The sequence below is a fragment of the Mus pahari genome, chromosome 7, assembly GCF_900095145.1.
Source record: "Mus pahari chromosome 7, PAHARI_EIJ_v1.1, whole genome shotgun sequence".
Classification (NCBI taxonomy): domain Eukaryota; kingdom Metazoa; phylum Chordata; class Mammalia; order Rodentia; family Muridae; genus Mus; species Mus pahari.
In genome coordinates, this window is record NC_034596.1 from 104,984,741 (window position 1) to 104,996,382 (window position 11,642).

An 11,642-nucleotide genomic window follows, 5' to 3' on the forward strand; every position below is an offset into this window, starting at 1 on the left:
TCTCCCTCTCCCCTCTCTGTCCCCTTCTCTCTCAAATACAATGAAAATAAGTAAATTTGAGAATAAAATTTAAAGTGAGACATATAACTTATGTGCTGCCAATTCTACTATATTTTATTATTATTATTATTATTATTATTATTATTATAGGAAAAAAAATAGGGACTGGAGTGATGGCTTAGTGGCCAAAAGCACTGGCTGCATTTCCAGAGGACCTGGGTTCTGCTTCATACACCCACATGGTGACTCACAACCATCTGTCACTCTAGTTACAAGGGATCTGCTTCCCTCTGCCCTCTTCAGGCACTGCACACACATGATGTGCTTACATGCATGGAGGCAAAACACTCATACATAAAATAAAAATTAAAACATCTTTGAAATAAAAATAATACATGTTCCTGCTCCCCTCATACTCCCTTTGAGACATGGTCTCATTATGAAGTCCAGGTGGCTTTAAAAATAATCTTATTCCTTCAGTCTTTCAGGGACTGGGATTTCAGATGTGCACTGGAAGGCCTGGCTTGCCACACACAAACAAAATTTATGCAAGAATGGTCATAACAGCTTTGTTCTAATCGCAAGACATGAAAATGATACAAATGTCCATCAGTAGGTAAATACAGAAACTATCTGGGGCATTTGTGAGCAATGGAATGATACTTAGCCACAAAGGCCACTCATGCTGACTCCTGCGGGCCTTGATCCTGCCCATGTGAACTAAGCTCTGGCATAGATGTCAGTTAGAGTAGCCTGGGATGCATGAGACCCTCACCTCAAGTAGAGGCCATGGCAGGCAGGGACCAGAGGGAATTCCTAGAGAGACAAACTGTTCTATATCTTGATAAGGTGTGGGTAGCTCTTGTAGGTTGTCAGATCTGGACTTGAACCTGAACATCTACCTGTACATTTGTTGTTTATAAAGGCTTAGAGGTCAGAGGTAGCTGGCCTGGGTTCAAGCCTGCTATCCCTCTTTGCTTCCTGGGTTGCCCACCATCCTTCCATTCTCCAGTGGGAACCATTTATTCATGCTGTAAGGTTTGAAGTGAAGCAGTGAGAGGCCTGGCTGGAGTCTGGCTGACAGGAGATGTTTGGTAACTTGAGTGTTGCATTTTTTTAGTTGCTAGACTATTATCAAATATAATCTCTTCATTTTTTTTTTTTTTTTTTTTTTACCTTGAGGTGCTTTATCAGGTGCTCTGGGCTAGGCCACACCCTTCCGGTCCAGCTTCTTTTCTTTTTTACTCTCTCCATTCCTCCCCCTTTGGCAGCAGCTAGTTTAAATAGCACGAAGAAAGTGCAAAAATAAAATTGAAGATTCTTTAGACATACTCTTCACTCTAGTAAATATGAGCCCCCTTTCCACAGGGAGAATTTACTAGCAGTGGTCACTTGTTGGACGAAGTTAGTGGCAGATGCCCTGGCTTGATGGCATCATAGCTACTTAGCCAGCAGCCTTCACAGGTGCTCTGAGGCACCTGGCCGAGAAGCCAGTGTTCCTACTGATGTGGAAGGACAACCAGATGACACACACCTGCGTTCAGCTGCAGACGTAGCCTCCTGTCTTTCTTTGAAGTAGAGTTTATACTAACTGAAAGATCTGTCATTTGTCAAACAAATTACAGTGTGTGTTTCCTGTCTCCCCAGGAACTGTGAGACTGACCAGCTTGGCATGTGGAAATCAGCATATCTGGGCCTGTGACTCCAAGGGTGGGGTTTTCTTCCGGGTTGGAACCCAGCCTCTGAATCCGAGCTTGATGCTTCCAGCCTGGATCATGATTGAGCCACCTGTCCAGGTAAGCAAAGGCAGCTTGAAAGAACTTGCCTGAGAGTAAGAGGACAACTTAGGACAACTCCCAGGGGTGCGTGGAGAGCTGTGCCCTGTCAGTGCTCAGTTGCTTGGCACTCAAAGCTTGGAATTTGGTATTTGGGAAGCTTAGAGCTGAGCAGGTTATTTGAGATTATCTGAGCAACACAAGCTTTTTCCCTCTTAAAATAAAAACATTTTTGACTTGTCACCAAATGAACATTATTTTTTAAAAAAATGTTAAACACTATTCAAAAATACAAAGAAGAAAGTAAAATTTGCATCAAGTGTTGCCATGGAGATATCTGTTATTAGTGGGTTTGCTGTTTCCCCTGGCAACGCTGGATATTGAACCTCAGGCCTCACAAATGCCAAGCAAGCACTCAGCTACTGAACTAGGTCACTGCCCTGGGTCTAGTGTTCTGTGAGTGCCTTTCCTAGACTTAAGAATTTTGTTTCCAGGGTTAATGAAGCGTTTGTCTATTTTGTGTGGGGATTCAGTTCCAGCACTGCCCCATCCTAAAATCTACTTCCTGGCTTTTGGTTTAGAGGGTCTTCTGACTTGTTTTTGGGATATTTGTTTGTTTTGGTTTTTTGTTTTGTTTTGTTTTGGCTAGTTGCTATAGAAGACCTAAATAAATAGGCTTGGTTCATGTACTAAGTATATTTCTCTTAAACCTTATGTGAGGAGAGGATGCAGTGGTTATGACCACTAGCTGCTCTGCTAGAGGACCAGGACTCAATTCCTAGCATCTTCTGGCCTCCTTGGGCAGCAGACACACATGTAGTTTATAGAAATGCATCCAGAAATACATACACATATAAAACACATAATTTAGAAAACAAAACAACAACAACAAAAAAAAACTTAGGCTATGAGATGGTGACCTATGCCTTTAATATCAGCACTTGGGAGACAGAGACAGGTGGCAGATCTCTGTGAGTTCAAGGCCAGCCTGGTCTACAAAGTGAGTTCCAGGACAGCCAGGGCTATACAGAGAAACCCTGTCTGGAAAAACAACAAAAAAAAAAACAAACAAAAACTTGTGGGAGGCCTTGACACCTCCAGGGTTATTTGCTCAGGCTCTGTTCATCTCTGTTCTGTGGCTTTGTTGGGAAAGATGTAAAATTATCTTGTATAGAGAGAACAGGGCAGGAAGACATCCTATGCAGGCAGGAGAGAATCTAGAGTAATTTAAACAGAATGAATCCTAACGCATGCTCTGCATTTCCTCTGCATGTAGTAGCTCACTGAGCACAGGACAGCCATGTCAGTTGGAGCCGTCCTGACAGGAACTCTCATCACAGCACCTGCCTATGGGTGGCCTCCTCCATTCACTGTCAACACATCCCTTCTTGTCTTTCTTTTACTGATGACTTTATATTATTTAAGAGTTATTATTCAGCCAGGCCTGATAGTACAACCTTGTAACCTTCGCTGCTTAGGAGGCTGAGGCAGGAGGGGCTCAAATTCAAGGATTGCCTTAGTACACAGTGAGACCAGGGTCACTTGAGCATAAGCTCCAGTCTCCCTACATGTGCTAATGGTGGCACTTGGGGAAGTAGAAATAGAAGGAGTTGACAGGCATCCTCAGCTAGTATGTAGTGAGTTCAAGGACAGCCTGGGATAAGTGGGGCCTTGTATCAAGAAACCAAAAAGAAAAAAAGAAATGGTTGGTGTGCTAGTACACACTTTACTCCCAGCCTTCCTTCAGGAGGCAGAGGCAGGTAGGCCCCCAGTGACCAGGCTACCCTAGTCTACATGACTGGAGGACAGCCAGGCCTACATAAACCTGCCTACATAGCATAAAACTTACCTTCTATAGTGTACTCTGTGTGATACTGCAGGTTGTTTTTAGTGTGGTCACAAAGTTGTACCTCACCACTGGGAGGTCCTGGAACACTTTCGTCATCCCAAGAGCAGATCCTACCAGTTAGAGTCCTTTGCCTTCAGAAACCTCAAATCCAAAAGCCTATGGCTGCCCTGATCACTTCCTACTTCTGCCTTCTCATGAGACATCGTTCTCTGGGTGTTGTGTGCTCAGAGTTCTTCCCTGTCTTAGCACACCTCAGTTCTTCATTGGCTTTTATGACGTAATAACTCCATGAGTGGAGGCCAGCGTTCAGTCATGCCCCAGCTCATGGATATTTGGCTTGTTTCTGCTTTCTAGCTGCTGTGAAGGCTCCCATCAACATTTGCCTACAAATCTTAGGGAGACACTCTTCCTTTGGTTCTGCAGGGTAATCCTGCAGAATAGTTTGCTCTTTGAGGAACAGGAAATTCCTGTTTTCTGCAATGATTCTTTCCGTTTGCCTTCTGCCAGGGGAATGTGAGTCTCAGTTTCTCTACATACTGGCCCCTCAAGTTTTTTTCTAAATTTTTCTATTTTTAGTCCATGTCAAATGGGGTTTGTTTGTGATGGGTCTCACTGGCTGGTTTGGCACTCTCTGTGCAAACCAGGCTTGCCCTGAACTCGCACTAACAGGAGAACACGCATGTGAACACACATGTGCAACCATACCTGCCCCTTGCCTCCTTTGGTTCCTGGGATATTTTGTCATAGCACCAAAACAAGTCCAGTGAACACAACTTCTCCTGCACTTTTTTCCTTTCTTTTTCTTTTTTTTTTTCTTTTCTTTTTTTTTTTTTTTTGAGANNGGGGTTTCTCTGTGTAGCCCTGGCTGTCCTGGAACTTAACTCTGTAGACCAGGTTGGCCTCGAACTCAGAAATCCACCTGCCTCTGCCTCCCAAGCGCTGGGATTAAAGGCGTGCGCCACCACTGCCCAGCTCTCCTGCACTTTGATTCCTGTGGTAGATGTTGTGCTGTGGTGATACGTAACCCCATGTTGTGTACACTGTCAGGTTTGCTTTGCTGGTACTATTGAGGATTTTACCTTCACATTCCGGAGGAACATATCTTTGCCTTCCTGTTCTGTAGGTAACCGGAGGTATAGCTTAGTAGTAGAGCTTCTGCCAGCTATGCAGCAGGCCCTGAACTCAGTCCCCATCACTGCTTTAAAGAAAGACATTGTTAAAATACTTCTGTTTTGAAAGAGCTTATGGAGGATTGGTGTTACGGAGTTTTTAAGCATTTGTCAGAATTTATCAAGGTAATAATATTAGCCTGGGCTTGTCTTAGTGTGTGTGTGTGGGGGGGGGGTTGTTTAAGAGTCATACTATGTAGCCCTGACTGGCATACTATGCAGACCAAGCTGGCCTCAAACTCAAAGATCTACCTGCCTCTGCCTTTAGAATTCAACTTGTCTTTTTAAGTTTTTTTTTTTTTTATGTTTATGTGTCTATGTGGGTATATACCATGTATGTGCCCAAAGAGGTCTAAAGGAGACGTTAGATTTTCCAGTGCTCCAGTTATTGATGCCCAGTATGGGTATTGAAGTCCAAACTCAGGTTCTGAGTATGTCTTTATGAGAGTTGTTGTTGTTGTTGTTGTTGTTGTCATTGTTGTTATAGTTGTTCAATTTTTATTTTATTTATCTATTTTGTATTATTACTATTGTGAGTGTATGGTGGACATATGCATGCTGTTGTGAGCTCAGTGGACATGTGCAAATCAGTGACGGCTTTCAGCTGGTGGTCTTTCCTGCTATCGTGGGCTCCAGCTGCAGAGCACAGGTCATCAGGCTTGTGCAGAGCCTTCTCTCCAGTCCTGTTGTGACTGATCCAGGCTCTTACTTACTATGTCTATTCTAGTCTTGATTCAGATTGAGCAGATTCTGGGCTTTAGTAATTTGTTCATCTGTGTTATCTAACTTATTGGCATCCAGTTTCCATACGGTATTCTCTTTCTTTTATTTCTGTATGATTGTAGGAATATCCTCTTTTATTTTCTATTTTATTTTTTATTTTTTTTTAAGATTTATTTATTTATTATATGTAAGTACACTGCAGCTGTCTTCAGACACCCCAGAAGAGGGGGTCATATCTTGTTACGGATGGTTGTGAGCCACCATGTGGTTGCTGGGATTTGAACTCGGGACCTTCAGGAAGAGCAGTCGGGTGCTCTTACCCACTGAGCCATCTCACCCCACTGAGCCATCTCACCAGTCCTATTTTCTATTTTAATAATTCATTTTTTTCTTTCCTTTGTTTGCATGATATGTGTGTACTTTGATGCACATGAATATGGACACTGTGCATGCAGAAGTCCAATGTCCCTCCTCTTCCTCCTTGTTTGAGCAGGTGTGCAGCAGGCCAACTGGCCTGGGGAATTTCTCCTGTCTCAGCCTCCCATCTTTCCATAGAGCGCTGGAATTACAGATGTGCACTCCCGCTTCTGACTGCATGTGGGCTCTGAGATCTGAACTGTGACTCACTAAGCCATCTCCTGCTCCTCTTTTTTCTCAGCTCATCATAGACTTTGCCCTCTTTATCTTCTTTTTAAAATACCATCTTTGGTTTTATTGGTTTTCTATATTGTTTTCCTATATTTTGTCTATTTCTGTTCTAATCCTTATTTCCTCCCCACACTCTTGTGAACAGTGTTTTGCTTGGTAGTGATATTCCACTTAGAGCTCCCAGCTCTAGTGACCAGAATGATGCATCTTGGAAGCCATGTGATGGCAATGGGCTGTGAGTGGGGCTTGGGCACAGAGCATTGGCCATGTTGAGTAAAGAGCTAGACTACAATTATGGTGCCAAAGACCTTTTCCCCAGCCACTGTCACAGGAACCTCTGCGCATCCTGGTCATGGGGGACATGTGTCACACCACAAGCTCCTGTTCCTTTCTCCATCTTGATTCCACAATAACCTCAAGAAAACAAAACTAAAATGGGGGAAGAAAGGTTTAGGTGGAGTGATTTGAAGGTGATCAACAGCTTGCCACAGGAAAATGCTGAAATGGAATGAAGTTCCGTGAGAAAGGACCTCAAAGGTGTGCTGAGTGAAGCAGTGATGCCAAGTGGCTGCTGTGCACCAACCTGTTGAGCAGTGCTGCCGACAGAGCTGTGTTTGCTCACTCCTGCACTGCAGTGCTAGAGAAGGAATTCACTTGGCCTGGGAATGTGTAAGTCCAGATGCTCTTCACACTGGGCCCTGGGGAAGAGGAGAGAAGCTCTGTGTGTGTGGAGGGGAATGTCTTCATGGAGCCCTTTTCCAGGAAGTACCCTTTCCTTCATCCTATTTTTTGCCCCCAAGAAGTAGAAGCCAGAGGATGTTCTCCCTCCTTCACCAGCAGGTGGCTTTGCTGCCTTGCTTAGAACAGTTAAGGGACCTGTCCAGCACACAACCCTACTAATGAGGCAGAGCCTTACTGAGACCCACACCTACTTCTAGCCACCTCTGCTAAGGCTCCTAGTGGAGTCCTTAACAGTGTAGCACTGACTATGTCATTCATTCATTCATTCATTCATTCATAATGTGCATTGATTGGTATTTTGCCCGCGTGCATGTCTGTGTGAGAGTGTCAAATCTTGGAATTACAGACATTGTGACCTGTCATGTGGGTGCTAGGAATTGATTCCACACCCTCTGGAAGAGCAGTCAGTGCTCCCGCTGAGCCATGTCTCCAGCCCCTGACTGACATTTCTAAAGTTAGGGGTGACACTGAGCTATCACAAATGATCCCCTGAGGCAGCCTGAGTGCTTTAAACATATCTGTCCTTTGTGGCCATGCAGAAAGCAACCGCTCCTTTCCCCTCTTCCTTTATGTTTGATTCATTGTTGGTTTGTTAAAGATGGGGTCTCCTGTATATAGGCTGATCTTGAATTTACTGTGCCTGATCCTCTAGCCTCTTCGCCCTGAGTGCTGAGCGCCTGGTCTTCCAGCTTCTTTGCCCTGAGTGCTGAGTGCCTGGTCTTCCAGCCTCTTTGCCCTGAGTGCTGGAGTGCCTGGTCTTCCAGCCTCTTCACCCTGAGTGCTGAGTGACTGGGCCACCATGCCTGTTTTTTTGTTTTGTTAAGAAGCAGTCTCTAGGGCTGGTAAGATGGCTCAGTGGGTAAGAGCACCCGACTGCTCTTCCAAAGGTCTGGAGTTCAAATCCCAGCAACCACATGGTGGGTTACAACCATCCGTAACAAGATCTGACACCCTCTTCTGGAGTGTCTGAAGATAGCTACAGTGTACTTACATATAATAAATAAATAAATTAATTAAAAAAAAAAAAAAAAGAAGCAGTCTCTAGATGTAGCCATGGTTGACCTTGAATTTGTAGTGATCCTCCTGCACCAGCCTTCCAAGTGCCAAGACTATAGGCATGCCCCACAATACCCAGCTTTCTGCCTCTGGATGACAGAGAAGATGACTCCCACTAAGTGTAGTTCGGGAGGTTGCCTGAGGCCTTATGTCTGGGAGGTGGCATAGAGCTGCCCCAGAGTTCTGGCCAAGATAGAGCTACCTAAAACACAAGATGGACGACCCATCCAGCCCCTTGAGGAAAATGAAAGCTGAATGCCCTACACTTCTCAGGACTCTGCTTGACCCTTTGTCTCAGCAGAACAGCTTAACCACAGCTTCCTGCTATTCTGACCGCCATTGTTCCCCCCACACGCACACGCACCTACAACAGTTCTTTTCCCTAGTGCTGTCCTGCCGCACTCCTGCTCTACTTACAGCACCTATAGAGCTCACTCCGTGGCAGTGCTGCCCTTTCTTGTCTTGGGGACAGCCCAGCAGTTCTGACCCTGGGTAAGCCTTGCCTGTCACCTCAGTGAGCTCTGGTGATCTGCCACCTAAGTGGCAGAGCTGAATGCAGACATGGCTGTGTGGTACCTGATCTGGCTCCCTCCTCTGTCTCTAGGGTCCTAGGCCTGTGTGGGGACGCTGACTCCAGGAGCCATGAGGGAGCTCTTGTACATCTTCGGTTCATTGATATCACTCACAGGTTAATGGTGAGACCAACAGGGACTTTTCTACAAATGAAAAAGTTCAGGAATGAGGAATGGTGAGGAGTCCATTAAAAGACCCAACAGTCAGGAACATTTTCTGAGTGTGAGGGTGAGGAAGTGTGCAGTGAACCCATAGCAGACTGAGTGGCCTATGAGCCCTTGGGTCCTCTGCACCTCTCTGCTCAGGCTTCATGTCTCATTTGGGACATCCTCCGAGCTGAGCAGAGGTGGAACACAGAGGGTACCATGGGCACATGAAAGGAGCAGAAGCCTCTATTTTTGTTTCCTGGTCTCTGTTGAAACCTCCCTCTGATAGTGGTTTTAGGGTGAAGTTTCTACAAAGTACTCAAAACAAATGACTCAGTTTTCAGACTTGCTAGTGCTTAGGAGGACTTGGGGAAATATTTTTAGTTGTATTTAGCAGGTTTCAGAATTGGAGTTTGCAGAGATTTATGTCCGTATTTGGGGTGCCTCTACAGCTAGAGCAAGCGATGGTGTGGTCTTTTATAGCACTGTGGGCTCTCTGGATGAATTACAGGAGTCCTCAGACACCTACCCTCGCATGACCCCACACTGAGCAGGCTCTACTTCTTCCTGATCCATCTTCTTTGCTCAGCTGTCAAGCTACCTTCCCCAGCCATCTCCTCTGTGTGGTGGGTGGCATTATCGGCCATCCAGTACTGTGTGCTCTGCCTACACTGAAGACTTGACCTGGGGGAGCAAATGTTATAACGCCAAGGCTGACAGCTGGCAAGTAGCCAAACTATATGTGAAATGTTATTTAACTTCCACTGCCATCAATGTGTTGTGGTCCTATGGACAGTTCCACTGTGCTGTTCTGTGCTGTCCATGAGCATGGGAGGTCTTCCATCTTCTCAGGGTCTCCCACTGTTTCTTCAGTGTGGTATTTTCATGTTTAAATCGTTAGAGGGTTTTTGTTTGTTTGTTTTGTTTTTTAAATTTATTTTATGTATGTGAATACACTGTCGTTATCTTCAGACACACCAGAAGAGGGCACCAGATCCCATTACAGATGGTTGTGAGCCACCAATTGATTGCAGGGAATTGAACTCAGGACCTCTGGAAGATCAGTTGGTGCTCTTAACTGCTGAACCATCTCTCCAGCTCGTTAGAGTTTTTATATCTTCTACTGTTGCTTTTTACTTGTTTGTCTTTTGTAAATTGTTTATGTATTTTATGTGCATTGGTGTTTTGCCTGCACGTATGTTTGTGTGAAGGTGTCAGATATTGGCGTTACAGACAGTCGTGAGCTGCCATGTGGGTGCTGGGAATTGAACCTGGGACCTCTGGAAGGACAGTCAGTGCTCTCAACCTCTGAGACATCTCTCCAGTTCCCGCTTGTGGGTTTGTTGATGCTGTTATGAATCATTTTTTTACTCCACTTTGTGTGTATGGCATATGCATATGTGTGTGTACATGTGGGTGCATTCTGTGCACGAATGCCTGTGTGCGCACCCCTCTGCTTTCTCGTTGTTATTGTTTGTTTGTTTGTTTGTTTGAGACAGTATTTCTCACTGACCTGGTGCCAACACATAAGCTAGACTGACTAACGAGTGAAGCCTCAGGATTGATGTGCTTGTCTCCATGGTTACAGATGCATGCTGCCATGCCCATCTTTCACCTGGTGCTGGGGATCTGAACTCAGGTCTTCACACTACATGGAAGTACTTGACTAACTGAACCGTCTACCCATTCCTCCTGATATTTGTTAGAGGTTTGTTGTTGCTTATTCATGAAAGTGTTTGCCTGCATGTATGCATATGCATTACAGTCATGCAGTCCTAGTGGAATTCAGAAGAGGGCATTAGATCCCTGGAACTAGGTATGTTATAGCCGGTATGAGCCACCACATGGGTAAAAGTTGCAAGAGCTCCTAACTGACAAGCCTCTCTCCAGCTCCTTTCATAGAGTTTGGAGACAAGGTTTCATGTACCATGGGTGGTCTCAAAACTCTGTAGGTAGCCGGGCGTGGTGGCGCACGCCTTTAATCCCAGCACTCAGGAGGCATAGGCAAGCGGATTTCTGAGTTCGAGGCCAGCCTGGTCTACAAAGTGAGTTCCAGGACATCCAGGGCTATACAGAGAAACCCTGTCTCAAAAAACCAAAAAAAAAAAAAAAAAAAAAAAAAAAAAACTCTGTAGGCCAGGGTGACTTTGAAGTAATGGTCCTCCTGCTTCCACCTCTCAAATGCTGGGATTGCGGATGTAAGTCACTACACCCAGCTTCTGTGATTCCTTTCTAAGCGAATTTGTTATTAGCTTATAGAAAAGCTCCTACATTTTTAAAGATTTTGTATGTGTATGCCTGCATGAATGTTTATTCACCACATTCATTCCGATGCCTGCAGAGGCCAGACAGCATCAGATCCCCTGGAACTGAGCTTCATTCAGTGTGAACTCCCGCATTGGTGCTGGGACCTGAGCTGAGGTCTTTTAGCCTCCAGTGCCCTTAATGGCTGCGTCATCTCTCCAGTTCCATAAAACAAGGTCCTAGTTTTTTAATATCAATTTTTTATCCTACTGCTTTGTTTATAGTGTATATTGGGGTTCAGGTTTTTGGGCAAGCTTTGCCATTTGCAAATTGGGGTAACAACTTCTTCCTCTCCTATCCATAGTCACCTCATCTGTTTATCTTGCTTACTGCAGTCTAGCTAAGAGTCCATGCACATATTGAACAGGATTGAAGAGTCCACATCCTGTGTCATTCACAATTCCAGAGGAAGTGCTTTCGATTTTTCTCTATTTATATAATGTTGGCTATACATTTGTTGAATACAGCTTTTATTATGTTGAGGTATATTCCTTCTATTTCTAGTTTCTTTGGAGCTTTTATTATGAAGTGATGTTAAGCTTTGTTAGAGGCCTTGTCTACATCTTCGAGATGTGATTTCTGTCTTTTTTTTTTTTTTTTTTTTAAGATTTATTTATTATATGTAAACTGTCCAGAACTTTGATGTTCAACTCAAACA

General features: G+C 44.6%; 1 protein-coding gene across 4 annotated transcripts in view; it reads left to right on the forward strand.

The window, feature by feature from the left end:
• Tecpr2 (tectonin beta-propeller repeat containing 2) overlaps positions 1-11,642 on the forward strand; it is an 82,802-nt gene that overhangs the window by 63,390 nt on the left and 7,770 nt on the right. For all 4 annotated transcript variants that reach the window (XM_021202011.2, XM_029540586.1, XM_029540585.1 and 1 more), the window contains one exon: positions 1,648-1,796. In XM_021202011.2, coding sequence (XP_021057670.1) covers positions 1,648-1,796 — 149 coding nt within the window. The remainder of the gene's footprint in view (positions 1-1,647; positions 1,797-11,642) is intronic.